The sequence below is a fragment of the Theobroma umbraticum genome, unplaced genomic scaffold (genome assembly GCF_002168275.2).
Source record: "Theobroma umbraticum cultivar Fairchild unplaced genomic scaffold, ASM216827v3 scaffold_51.0, whole genome shotgun sequence".
Lineage (NCBI taxonomy): Eukaryota > Viridiplantae > Streptophyta > Magnoliopsida > Malvales > Malvaceae > Theobroma > Theobroma umbraticum.
In genome coordinates this window covers 6,499,675-6,513,311 of record NW_018397260.1, presented here as the reverse complement: position 1 = coordinate 6,513,311, position 13,637 = coordinate 6,499,675, and the positions used below count along the sequence as shown (strand labels likewise).

General features: G+C 36.3%; 2 protein-coding genes across 5 annotated transcripts; one reads left to right on the top strand and one right to left on the bottom strand.

Annotated features, from left to right (window-relative positions):
- Positions 1-610: 610 nt before the first annotated feature.
- On the bottom strand, positions 611-4,921 carry LOC110417071 (alpha/beta-Hydrolases superfamily protein). Of its 4 annotated transcripts, none has more exons than XM_021429261.1 (10): positions 4,425-4,916; positions 4,276-4,343; positions 3,701-3,771; positions 3,233-3,502; positions 2,793-2,953; positions 2,630-2,700; positions 2,429-2,481; positions 2,216-2,342; positions 1,108-1,205; positions 611-961 (listed from the first exon to the last, which is right to left on the bottom strand). In XM_021429261.1, exons 1-10 carry the CDS (start codon positions 4,688-4,690, stop codon positions 890-892), a joined length of 1,257 nt encoding a protein of 418 aa, XP_021284936.1. In that variant the 5' UTR covers positions 4,691-4,916; the 3' UTR covers positions 611-889. The 4 variants fall into 4 exon arrangements, with proteins under 4 accessions (XP_021284936.1, XP_021284937.1, XP_021284938.1 ...); XM_021429262.2 differs by having other exon boundaries at positions 2,645-2,700; positions 4,425-4,909; XM_021429263.2 differs by lacking the exons at positions 611-961; positions 1,108-1,205 and adding an exon at positions 1,235-1,780 and having other exon boundaries at positions 4,425-4,921.
- Positions 4,922-7,027: 2,106 nt separating this feature from the next.
- On the top strand, positions 7,028-12,698 carry LOC110416586 (glycosyl hydrolase family 10 protein / carbohydrate-binding domain-containing protein). The gene is given in 9 exon segments (XM_021428600.1): positions 7,028-8,317; positions 8,887-9,064; positions 9,247-9,783; positions 10,383-10,534; positions 11,749-11,825; positions 11,828-11,974; positions 11,977-12,219; positions 12,222-12,526; positions 12,528-12,698. Coding segments are annotated over 9 exon segments (2,160 nt in total). The 5' UTR covers positions 7,028-7,967.
- Positions 12,699-13,637: the final 939 nt, after the last annotated feature.

The window sequence follows — 13,637 nt, the reverse complement described above, 5'->3', positions numbered from 1 at the left end:
GGTGGTGCTCCCACAAGTTTTAAGATTCCAGCTCATCCCAAAAAAAAGGACTACCGATTTACGTAAGCAATTTCAATGTTGTCAAAACGAGAAGCAGCTCCGTATCCAGAAATCATAGGCTTTTGTCCAGAATTGCACGTTTATGAGATTTAAGAACATCTTATAATACTCTTGTAAGTCATCACAACGCACCAAACCCTGTTAAGTATTTTACTCCAAAAGCTTAAAATTTTGTGGACTGCACGGGGACCGATAACATTTCTAATTGCGTCCATTACTTATTTTACTTGTGATACCTTCTTCTATTATTGATTGTACACCATTACGGCAGCACTAGAATGCCAGAAGATTGGGCCAAACACCAGCTGCAACATAAAAGCCAACACAAAGAACAGGGCTAGTGAGCTGGGCTGGGACCGACAGGCGGCCACAGATTTTCGAAATTCTACTAAATCTTGATTGCTAACACTACAACGCCCACATACGTGGAGTTGCTTTCAAGCTTTTAGCTGTTACAATCTTTGGCAGATACCGTCGTCTTGTTTCTGACTGAAAATAAAGCAGGTTAAACCGCCGAATTAAGAAATGTTTTGTCAGCGTCGGGCGCACATTAATAGCAAGTAACCCATCTCCACATCACATGAAGGAGGCCTACGATTATTATATATTTTGAGCGTATATACTTGTGCTACATAAATTTACATTAAGATGGTATACTACTTTCCTTTACAGAGGGACTAATCTCTCTCTCTCTTCATGCTTTTGATAAACGACATAGGTATTCCACCTTCTTCTTCTCTTAGTTGACGTCCTCTTTCTGAATGCCATTGGACCCAAAAATAAAGCCATTGGCAATTATATATAGTAATAAACAACAAACTGGCACCTCTTATAATAGAAAATTGTCAATCATGTGTTGGACTACATCAGCACCATCAGAATTAACCCAGTAGTTCTTCACCTGTACGGAATAAGGTGATAAAATAGCGTCACTTACGGCAGCATCTATCAGAGTATTTGCATGGTACAAGGAAAGAGAGTGAAAAGGGCTGGAAGGATTAAGCTCATCTACATCCAAAACAATGAATTTTTGAAGAAAAAACTTGCCTGAATGGTTACGTGTGCAAGAAGTCTTTGTCGACTTCCTTTGAAGTAAACATCAACCCGTTCCCAGCTCACTTTTGTTAAGCTCCTGATCATTTCCTCTACGATAGTGATAAACATGAGTGAAAACTGTGATCAACTGGGCAATAACTAGTTATTTAACTATTATCCTCTAGTCGTAGCTTTAAATACGTAATGGATGAAATGAGAGATATTGCATCCTCTAACAACAAAAGTGCCAAGTTGAGAAAAATTAAAAGTAATCAGATGTTTAGAAATGAATTTAAATATGTACTTTAAATGCCAAAGGTAAATCAGAAATGGTTTGACAATTTCATCCCCTCTTTCATTTAGAAATGTTTCTTTGCCCAGTGATTAACAAACAACCAAATCAAGGAAAAAGAAAGTCTTTTTCTCCTTCCATCTTGCCTTTTCAACTAGCTTATAAGAAATCACAGAGTCATGTGTTTGACAATTTAGCAAGTATCGGTGATCCATTGAAGAGGCGGAGAATAAATAGTAATCACAGTCAATGACGCTTGAAAGAATCACGTTCACCATTTGAACACCTTCAACTCCTCTCCACAACTAATGTGGATTATACATTTTGTAGAATTTCCTCAAACATTGGGCCGTAACCAAGGTAGACCTATCATGCCTCCCAGCCTGTTTTTAACTAGAGATCATAAACTATTAAAAATTGTATGATTATATCATGATCAAGTTTTCTAATCCGAATTCAAAACCAATAAACAGCCTGACAGATTGAAGGAAAACATTTTTCCACTACAAGATAAAATTTAGTTGAATCCAATTGTTTATTGACTTAAAAGTTATTGCCATCCTACGTCAGTACGTTTCTATTCCATATACATCGCTGAGTGAAATTGTGAATAGGAGTGCTGGTCCTTATGCTATTGTTTAAATCTCTTTACATCAACTAGAGCTCTCCATAATCATTAAGAAAATGTTACAAACCAATTCCCTTGAAGTAAGATGATGCCAACAACCCAAAGTAACAAATAAAATGAAGTTTAAGACGATCTCCAAAAGATTATGATAGAAAGCGATTTCATTACTAAATTTATAAGAAAAAAATTAGGAAGCAAACCTTCCATGTTTATCTTCTCTTGTCCATTGACTTTGGCCTCTGAAGGGACTTCATCAAGAGTAGCAGTTTTTGCTGTCTCCACATTTACAACATGCGGGTATTTGTCACCTCTTGGAAGATGTTTAATCTGATAGGGGGAGAAATTCACATTGACATTAGCTTCATAGCTTGGTGATACAATTAAAAACCCCCCCCAAAATGCTTAATGGTTACCTTTGGAAGCTCATTTCGACGCCGTAAGGAAGAGGTACTCCATCCAACAATATCTACGAAAGGCGTTAAGTTCTTGAACAGTCAAAACAGTTGGAATCTGGAATAAGTCTTATCCTAGTGCCTAAAACAGTCAGATCCACTACTAAATCTTCCTTGAATAGTAATGTTCAAAGAGAAAGTATAGTTATGAAATCAACTGACATAGTAAAAGGATACGGTCGAAACTTGCATTTGCATACAGAACACGACGCCTGAAGGACTGCAGAGCAGACCTGCAGTTTGAAGAAATACAACTATAAGTCTGTAATTCACCATCTGCTCTAACATGCTTTAAACTAAATCTAGGAAGCTCATGAAAACTCACATAAATTTAAGATCTTCACAATCGCGAACCATCTGGAGAAGAAGAGGAGGTTTTCCCTCCTTTCCATCAGTCAAAAACAAATGTTTCCCAGTTCTACCAAGAAACCATGATGTGCGAGCAGCAACTCTTTCCAGTGCATGGGAGCCACATAACAATGGAATCTGAATAATGCAAAGCCACCAAAGGAAAATATTACCAACCTCTAATGAAAATATTAAGAATATATGTATTCTTCAACGTTTTATTACTCAATTTTCACTTTCATGTATACTTGCATAAACATGAATTAGTCGTCTCTTACATCAGAACATATTTGAAGACTTCATTTAACTTTAAAAAATTATGCAATTCACTGCTTCAAATGGCATGCAAAAGCAAATTATCAAACGATTTTCAAAGCAACTCCTGATCACATATAAAGAAGCTGGTGAATGGAATACCTGTTTGTGCCACCGAGAACCGAGGTGTGGACTTGCAAATGTTATGAAATTAATAGGCTCTAGTCCAGCAATTTTGCCTTTGAATTTGTTTTCAGGGCATGAATCTCCCAAATGATCAGTTCCACAATCTCCATTTGTTTGAGAAAGTTCTCGAGTGAGATCTTGTTCATAAAGCCGCGCAATGGCATACCTTGCTACAAGGCCACCTAATGAATGACCGACAAAAGATATCTTCTTAACACTTGGGTGACGGCTTCTGACATGTTTAACCTGAAAGATAAACAGCATTCTCCTACCTCAAGTCTGAACTAATAAAAAAACCAAGCAAGCAGTACAGACAATATCGACCTACAGAAGAATACCTAACTCTCAACTGTAAGCAGGAGGTTTGTAAATTAGGAAAATGATGTAAGTTGCATTCATAAATAAAGGAGAGAGAGTTTTGAATATAAAAAACTCATAGCATACCTCCTCTGCTAATCTGTCGCCCATTACATCGACGCCATCGAATGTCAACATTGAAGAATTGCGTTCACTGCCTGCATTGCACATTAAGCATACAGCAATCATTTCATTATGAAAGCCATCAACAATATCAATTATCACAAGTATTATTTTTTGGAAAACACCATAATATTATTATGGCACAAGATATAAATCTTCTGAAATCAACAAAGCAGACAATAAGCTGTAAAACAGGGGATGCAACTAAATCATTCCTACGGAGACTTCTATAGTTCCTTAGGAAGGTTATCATAGAGCAAAACTGAATATGAAAATAACAATTTGCAAAATTTTGATCTTCTGGATTACTGAGTCATATCTCCTTATAAAATTTCTAATAGGTCTAAAGTCTAAACCAAAGGTTAAATCAATTCAAATTTGCCTCAGAGTTGCAAGTTAATCTAAATTACTTTGCAGTATAAAGAAATATTGAAGAAAAAGCTCAACAATCACAATAATTAAGTTGACATTAATCGCTAATTAGCTTAATTATAGATTAAAACAAAGAAATAAATAACGCAGAGAATCATAGAACTCACAGTGAACAATAACATCTTCCGGATACTTCTTCAAAAACTGCTTTGCTGCGTATCTCCAATTCTGAGCACTGTATAAATATCAATTCAAAAATCAGTCAAGCGGTGCCAAATAAATAAATAAATAATCAAAAAGATTAACGGAGATCAACCTGCCTATGATGCCGTTAACCATGATAACTAGATGAGTAGGATCATTACGGTCTCCTGGAAACTCGACTTCCATGTCAACACCTCCGTTCTCATCAGATTCCATTCTCAAGCATCCAAATCTCACCAAACTCGACGATCTTCTCTTCTTCTTCTTCTTCTGCCTCTGCTTCTGCTTCTTCTTGTTATTGCTGTTCTCGTTTCCATCCTTGATCCCTTCTGCATCATCAACTTCCTTCTCTCTTACTCTGCTAGAATCTCCCTCCATTGAAGCTAAAAGCACAAAAAAAAAAACGCAGAGCTAAAGAGAAGAACAAAGTTCTCTCAAGTCTTTTCTTAAGCGAGATTGTAGGCGAGAGTCAGAGCGTGTTAGATTTTGTTGGTGAGGAAGGAGGGAGGGAGCCAAGGCACTCTGCCAAGGCTTAGGTAGCGAAGGTGGGCAATGCGGATCAGCGAGCGGTTTTTGTAGTTACGGGTTTGTTAGCTAAATATGGGGACCGCGGCTCCCCGCTCTTGTTTTGAAGTTAATTGCCCTTGATTTTTCCCGGTTTAATCACGGGATGGTTCGATAGGTTTAGGAGCTCGATCCAGGGTATAACTGGTATTTAGAGGAGGGTTTTGTTCTTTTATTTTAAGGACAAGTAGTAAATATTTTATTCCTTAATGATTCTAGAAAGAGACAGAAATTGACACGTTAATTCCTTAGATTTGTCTTCAATTTTTTAAGCCGTTTCGCCTTAGGCGGCCTTTTTTATAAGTTAAAAATAGTTGGCAAAAACACTGTTCCCCAATTTGGCCGTATAATAAATTTATAGTATTACTAAACTTTAAAAGTTTGTAGCTAAGATTTTGGTGGGGTACGGCCCTAAGGCTGGCCAAATGTTTTACACGGCCGATCAAAGGTCCGCGTACGAGTACCAAAAGCATGACGGTACCAAATCTTAATGTTTGCGTTAATTGGAGTAACCAAGGTGGGGTGTTTCATGTTGTTTTAGATGCCGTCTTAGTACACTTTTCGTAGCACAACATACAAAACATTGGAACTCATGCAACATGTGCCTAAAGTGCTAATTGTCATGTTCTTCCATGTATTAAATTCTTAGCTTTAGCACTCTAGGATCTAGCAGGGTAACTTCCATTGATGGAAAAAATAACTTTTTGTAGCCCTTGTCAACCATATGAAATTTAATTAAACATTGATTAAAAAAAAAAGAAATAAAAACCCATACTTATAACATTAAATGTAGAATCAACGCGCCTTTTTCCAATCACATGCTATGTTGTCTTAGGTCTTATACTATTGAAAAATGGTTAATTAGGTCTGGGTGCACAGGTTTGGTAATAGTTAAAGCAAGCAATTTGTTTGTGTTTGTTATTTGTCTGTGTCTTCTTTTCTTTTTCTTTTTTTTTTTCAAAAGACCAAAAGGAAGCAAAGCATAAGCAGCTTATCCCTTGAGAGCGTGGGCAACGAGGCAAAAGGTCGAGTTAGATGACTTTGGATTTGGTAGATAGGTGTTGGGTGGTTTGAGTGGCTCCTTGTTAATAAGACTTTGCCATGCTTTTTCTAAAACCATTTTTTAAAAAATTAAGTTGTATTAATTAAATATATAAGGTTAAGTAATACTAATGTTAAGAAAAGTACACGGATTAATGTTCTACATAATATATGATGCTTCCATGATCAAACTCTCACTACTTTCCAAGTCTATGCCTTATAATTTCAAAATATCTAGAAGACCTCCAACCTTCTTTTTTGGGGTCAATGGCAGTAGAATGACTCTTCAAAGTTTTATCAAAGTAGATGAACATCTTTCTCTCAAGTCTTTTTCTCTCCCATAACTTATTCTGTTCTATTCATTCTAGTTGTCTATATAATTCAAATGAGTAATGTTATTTTATTCAATATTTAAACCGTCACTGCATACGTATAACAGAAAAAGAATTATATCAATTTAAATTTTTTAAAGTAATTAAATGGTCAATTTAGGACATTTTAGCATTTCTCAAGTAAAAAATTCTAATCCCCTTACTTCCCCTTTCTTTGATTTTTCTCTTCAAAGGTCACACTCACCACAAAAAGTATAAATGCAATAACATAATATTTTTAAAAAATTACTGAAAAATTCAAAAAATATTAAATAATTTTTATTTTTTTCATTAAGTTCAAACATATGATTAATGATTAACTAACTATTATTAATTAAAATTATTTATTAATTTATGTCACGTAATGTTAACGTGACATATTAGATAATGAAAAATTTCAAATTATTATATTATTATGTTATACCACTTTCTACATTAATGTCTAATTAATATAAAATAATAAATAATATTTTAATTAATAAATTAATCAAATATAATAAAAAAGTAAAAATTTATTTAAAATTTATTAAATAATTGAATTTTTTTTTAAAGTATTGTCATACAACAATTACCTGAAAATTAGTAACAAAAACTTAAATTTTCCCAGCCCAAGATGAGAAACCCGAAAAGCCCACCAAGTGCTAGGAAGTACAAAGTAATGGTAATCGCAAAGCATTTGGGCTCAGCGATTGATTGATAGGCCTTATGCTTTCATTTTTTTTTCAGGTTTCTAGAAGTTTCGGAGGAACGACAATTCGTCACTTGCCGGTCTAACAATGGAAACAGAGGAGGTGTAAAGCCAGGGCAAACAGCATGCAGAGGAACAAACATTAACTCCAAAAATGCAAATGCTTCCGACTCAACTCCATATTGAATTATTTGATTAAAACTCCACCAACGTTTTTAAACCTATCTTCCATAACTTTTTGCTCTGCTCCTGACTCAGCTTCAACATTCTTTAATGACGATCTCTAGATGTTTCTCCTCCCACCCCATCTTCATACTTCTGCAACAAAAGGATAAAATAGCATAAATTTTTAAATTTTGGTAAAACTTTTTCCCCCTTTTTCTTACATGCCTATGGAGCCTTTCCAAACCCAGCAGCAGTTCACATTCTGTCATGGAGTTCTTCCTTTTCTCTCTTCCTTTTTGGCATTGGGTTCTCTCTGTAGATACTGTTTTTCTGCCAAATATACCGGCATCGGACTCAGACCCTTCCTTGCCCCTCACCAATCAGGTATTACCCCACATTTCTGTTATGTTGATGCTTTACGTCTTTGATTGTTATTATTAGTTTTTTATGTGAGGAAAAAGTCCGGGCAAAATTATGGAATAAGTGATACCTGCATTACCAGAATAGGAAGTTAAACTAAAAGTTTCCGTCCTATAATTGCTTGCTTATTATTTGACTGTTTAATTTAGAAATCAGCTAGCAAGTAATTCTGACAAATGGTTAAGAAAACCATAATGTATAGAGCAATGCCAATTAAAAACAAATCATAAAGTCCTTAATCATTTCCATCTTTAAGGTATAAAATCATGTCGATTACTCCATACTCACAGGAGAATCTTCAGATATTGCATCCTTCTCTATATGTACTACTTAAGCTGAAGAAGTGAGAGAGTGAGAGATTTATGGCTGCTCCTTGCATATGTTTGTGGATATTGATTTCTGATACATGTATTTCTCTGTACGCACCAATGGAAATAATAACATCATACTAAACCCTACATTTGAGGATGGCCTTGGTACTTGGTCTGGCAAGGGCTGCAAGATTCTTTTGCATGAGTCAATGGAAGACGGAAAAGTCCTTCCATTATATGGAAAGTTCTTTGGTTCTGCAACAAATTGTAGGGAGAGTTGGAATGGGATTGAGTAGGAGATCACGGGAAGAGAGCAACCAAAGCTTGCTTATGAGGTTACTGCTGTCGGTCGGATATATGGTGGGAATGTCCCCAATGCTGGTGTGCAGGCCACATTATGGGTCCAAAGCCCAGATATTCATGATCAGTACATTAGAATTGCAATGTAAGACCCTTTCACCCTCTTGTGATGCAGGATTAGCTTACGATTTCTCATGCATGCTCTGTAAACAAACTGTAATCATTATCTAGTTAGCGATTATAACTATATATGACCTTTATATATCAACAATGTTCAAAATTTTGACCATTGATTGATTCTGGAGAGAATCTTGTAGATTTTGTTACCTTTCACCTATCTCCAGTGGAAAATAAAATGAGCCTATATTGTAGAAACTGGGTTATGGAAAGTTAATAAGCTCAACAAGTCTGGGTAATATACTTTCAAAAAGAGAAATTTCAATGGCATAAGTTCATTCAAATTTTTTTATTGCTTGTCCTTGAGTAAAGATGTGTGTAATTCGCTCTTCACATCCCTCTGATATAACTAGTTTAGGAAAGGTTAGGCATGTAACATCATGTGTCTATACATCTCTATCTTTACCCTTTGGCATTTTGTTTGAGTTACATGAAATTTTATTGTATCATATTACAAGTTTTACTTTATGGTTTCTGATATTAAGAATTTTCTTTACTGTTGCTCGAATTTCTAAATGAAATTAGTTTGTTCTGAAGTTTACAGGCAACGGACAGAGACTGGGTGCAGTTGCAGGGGAAATTCCTCCTTAATGGTTCCCCTTTAAAAGCAATTATATTTCTAGAAGGTCTTCCTCCTGGCACTGATATTCATATTAATAGTTTGGTTGTTAAGCATGCTGAGAAGGTTCCCCCTTCACTTTGACCAATAATGAAAGTTGGTGAACAAGTGACTGCAACTTCTAAAATCTTTTGATTAAGACTTACATGTATAAAATAGTGAGACACACAGACACACATGAGAATATGTTTACACTTGAAATTCAATGTACACTGTTTCTGTAAGCTTGAAATCTGGGTTTTAATTATGGCAAGTTTTTGTTCCCTGGGCTTTTGTAGGGTGAAGCTTTTGGAGTGAATATAATTGAGAACAGCAATCTTGATGATGGGATTAATGGATGGTTTCCTCTTGGTGATTGCACTTTAAGCATGGGGATTGGTTCACTGACTGAACTCCCTCCAATGTCAAGGAACTCCCTTGGACTTCATGAGCATCCAAGTGGACGCTACAAACTTGTAACAAACCGGCCAGAAACTTGGATGGGGCCTGCACAGATGATCAGTGGCAAACTGAAACTCTACTTGACATATCAAGTATCTGCTTGGGTTAGAATTGGTCCTGGATCTACTAGTCCTCAGATAGTCAATGTTGCACTTGGTGTCAATGGGAATTTGGTCAATGGAGGCCAGGTTGAGTTTAATGATGAAAGGTGGCATGAAGTTGGTGGGTCCTTTAGAATCGAGAAGAAACCAAATAATATTATGGTTTATGTACAAGGTCCTGCTGCTGGTGTTGACTTAATGGTTGCTGGACTTTGTATTTTCCCCGTTGACAGAAGGGGAAGGTTGAAATTTTTGAAAAATCAAACTGATAAGGTAATTGCAAGCAGAACTTCATGGTCATTAATCAAAAGGGTGAAAAATGAAAAGCTAAATTCAATATGCTGGCCTGGAGTTTTAGAATATACCATAAGTTTCTTTTAATTGCCTTCTGCTTAAGCTGAAGTGTTTGATTGTCTTTTGTTGAGACAACAAAATTTTGGAGTATCATTGACAATTTACAATATTTAGTACAGTCAGACATGCATGCTCTGGTTGTGGCATGTCAAGAAAAAAAAAATCGTGTGGTCCCACCATCCTTTATGAATCTGACCAGTATTAGGAATAATAAGTAAAAATAGTTTGTTGACACTGACGCTATAGTTCTTTAGGCTGCCAGGACTTGCTATTTTCTCTTCATCTATTGTTTCCAAAATTGATAGTATGATAAATGATGTGAAATTGTGCTTTATTTTCAGATTGATTACATGCCAGTGCTACATTAGTTCATTTGTTACTTGTTTTGCATGCACATCTAACAGCAAACTGCACGAAAAAGGAATCTTAGTTTTTGCAGTTGTAAATGTTCTGTTTCATTTTTCTTTGCTAACGATTCAACCTTCTAATTTTGGAAAATTGGTTTTTATTCATTGCAGATACGTAAACGTGATGTCATTTTAAGGTTCGCAAAATCAGAAGTCATCAATGTCAGTGGTGGTTTTGTGAATGTGAAACAGACACAAAACCGTTTTCCTTTTGGCTCATGCATAACAAGAAGAAGCATAGACAATGAAGACTTGGTTCGTTTTTTGGTGTAGATATCCAATTCTGGTTAACTATTAATTTTAAAGTATCATTTATAGGAAAATTACATCAGGGTGTTTCAGGTGTGGAAGTACACAAGGGCGTTCCAAGCACGGAGCGCCCGGAGTGTTTCAAGTGTAAATATACCTTAAGTTTGGAAGCGTTCGGGGATGTTCCAAGCGCAGATACGCTCAGAGGAGTTCTAAGTGCGGAAGTGTCCAAGGGTGTTCCAAGCGTAGAAACGCCTTAAGTGTAAAAATGCCCATAGGTATTCCAAGTGTGAAAGATGTTCCAAGTATAAAAGCGTCCAAGGGCAGTTCAAGCATGGAAGTGCTTAGGGTGTTCCAAATGCGGAAGCGTCTAAGGTGTTTAAAGCGTAAAAAGCGTTCAGGGTATTCCAAGCGTAGAAAGCGTTCAGAGTGTTCCAAGCACAGAAATGCCTTAAGTGTAGAAACGTTCAAAAGTGTTCCAAGCGTGGAAGCACTTAGGGGTGTTTCACGCATGGAAGCGTCCGGATGCGTTCCAAGTGCAAAAGCGCTAAAAAGCGTTAGTAGCATGGAAAAAGTCGAGCGTTCCAAACGCAAAAACACCCAAAAACAAGCATGGAATAACTGTTTGTACGGAAAAGTGAAAGTAACTTAGAACAAGTGGTAGGATTCATGAGTTATCTTCACATTTGAGACGTTTTAAAAAGTTTGGTTTGGTGGCTCAAGTGTGAAGATAGTTAAGAGAGCTTCCTCTTAAAGAATATGTGTTTTACTTTTTAATTTTTTTTATTTTTTAAGAACACACATGACACACTATCAAGTGATATTATTTTATTAGTCAAAACTTACACTCACTATCTATCTAGGTAGTCATTCTTTTAATATCTCCTAAATTGTTATGCTTTTTCATGACAAGCATGATTTTTCAGGATTAAATGTGTTCTTTTAATTACGTGTTCCTATTCAGTATAAATATGAGTCTTGAAAAATGAAAAAAAATATATTAAAAACTCAATAGAAATTATCATACTATCTCTAGATTCCTCTAAACATTGTTTCTCTTTAACCTTTCCTGTTCACTGTTATCGGTTGCCTCTTTCACCTTTTTCATCTCTCACCATCTATTATCCAAAACACTGGATTGTTTCAATCTTCTTTTCTGTCGCTTGTAACGCATCTCACTTCACTCGTTGCAATATGTTCTCTTTCCTTAATCAAAAAACCATCTACATTGGGTAAAATATTTTAACTGGGTTGTGTTTGGAGATGAATTAAAGTGATCCTGGACAGAACCGCAACAAGGTAACCTTAAGATGCTGATGAGCTCTCGGAATTTTGTAAGAACAACTTGGAAATTCGAGGTCACTGCATCTTCTGGGAGGTGGAATATGCAATACAGCCACGGGTCCAATCACCTAACAAGAGTGGTTTGATTACAGCCATTGAAAACCGTCTGACGTTCTCACACGTTACAAGGGAAAATTTAGGCACTATGATGTAGATAACGTGATGCTGCATGGATCTTTCTATAAAGATCGACTGGGTAAAGATATCCAAGCAAACATGTTCAAAACATCCCATCTACTAGACCCATCCGCCATCCTTTTCGTTAATGATTATCACATTATGGATGGATCTGATGTTAGATCATCACCAGAGGAATACATACGAAAAATTCTTGATCTGCAACAGCAAGGTGCTACTGTGGGGGCATTGGAATTAAAGGACACATGGACAGCCCAGTGGGGCCAACTGTTAGTTCTGCCCTCGATAGGTTGGTTACGTTGGGTCTTCCAATCCGGTTTACAGAGCTTGATGTGTACTCCACCAATGAGTTTGTTAGAGCAGATGACCTGGAAGTAATGCTGCGTGAAGCATTTGCCCAGCCTGCAGTGGAAGGCGTAATTCTATGGGGATTTTGGGAGTTGTACATGTCCAGAGAAAATGCACATTTAGTGAATGCAGAAGGTAAGATCAATGCTGCTGGTAAAAGGCATCTTGCTCTTAAGAAAAGAGTGGTTGACTCATGCTCCTGGTCATATCGATGCACAAGGTAGATTTAGATTTCGAGGCTTTTATGGAACATACAACATAGAAATCAGTTCCCCTATCAAGAAAATCAACAGGACCTTTGTTGTTGACAAGGGAGAATTGCCTTTGGCGATTAACATTGACCTATAGTTTCTTGGACTTGTCTGTGCCCAACATTCATTTGGAATCAGTAGCCAGTTGCTGTTTATTGAATAAAGATAGAATAATCAATGTGAGCTTACAGAAAACAAATAGAAAATTTATGTTCTTGGATTGAATTGTTCTTCGCATTGACATCTTGACATAGGAATATCGACTCCATAATATCTTCTGTGTCTTAGAAATTATTCGGAAATTTTAAACAGCTAATCGTCTCTGGTTTGAAACCTCAAAGTTGTTCAAAGGATGCTACCGTCATTTGGTAAGGCAGATACGTTTCAAGTGATTATCCTAACTTGGTTAAAAAGGCATTAAAGGTCAAACAGGCCATCATAGGATGATTCGTTGTTCCTAGGAACGCTCAATCCCAAAGTTCATTCAATGATGTAATCATTCCTGAAATCCTATGAAGGCATTTCGAACTGGGAACTCTTGGAAGATACATAAACAACAAACACTGCCAATGACCACCGAATGGTTAAACAAATGCCGACAATGACTACCAAATGGTTCTTTCTTTTGCTACCATTGATTTCCTGCTTGTAAAACATATTTAATACTAATTCATTTTCCATAGTATTCTTTTTTTTTTTTTTAAATTCAGAATCGAAATGTCAATGGTTTGATCTCAAATTACTGGATTTAAAACTAAAGCTATGAAAGTTAGTGAAAGCCCATCCCCACCTACTTCTGCCAGCATCTAAAAACATTTGCCTTGTAATCAAAGACTCATAAAATCAAGCTCTGAAGATGAACGTTAAAATCAATGAACAGAACAGAGCATTCCCCACCCCTTGAACCTTCTATTCCAATTCAAGCATAAAAATGCAAATCGGGAGGTTACCCCAGTCTGCAAGACAAAGCAAGTGACTACTAAAATCCCCAATAGTGAACCATTTTTTCTAAAAAACAATTGAAAAGTAGAAGAAA

What these genes read in the sequence shown, in the direction of transcription:
- LOC110417071 (XM_021429261.1), bottom strand. Translation starts at nt 4,690, where the DNA reads ATGGAGGGAGATTCTAGCAGAGTAAGAGAGAAGGAAGTTGATGATGCA. An exon ending in GGAAGATGTTATTGTTCACT is followed by an intron (nt 3,772 to 4,275) that starts GTGAGTTCTATG and finishes TGTGCAATGCAG; the next exon opens with GCAGTGAACGCAATTCTTCA. An exon ending in GTTCTCGGTGGCACAAACAG is followed by an intron (nt 2,954 to 3,232) that starts GTATTCCATTCA and finishes TGCATTATTCAG; the next exon opens with ATTCCATTGTTATGTGGCTC.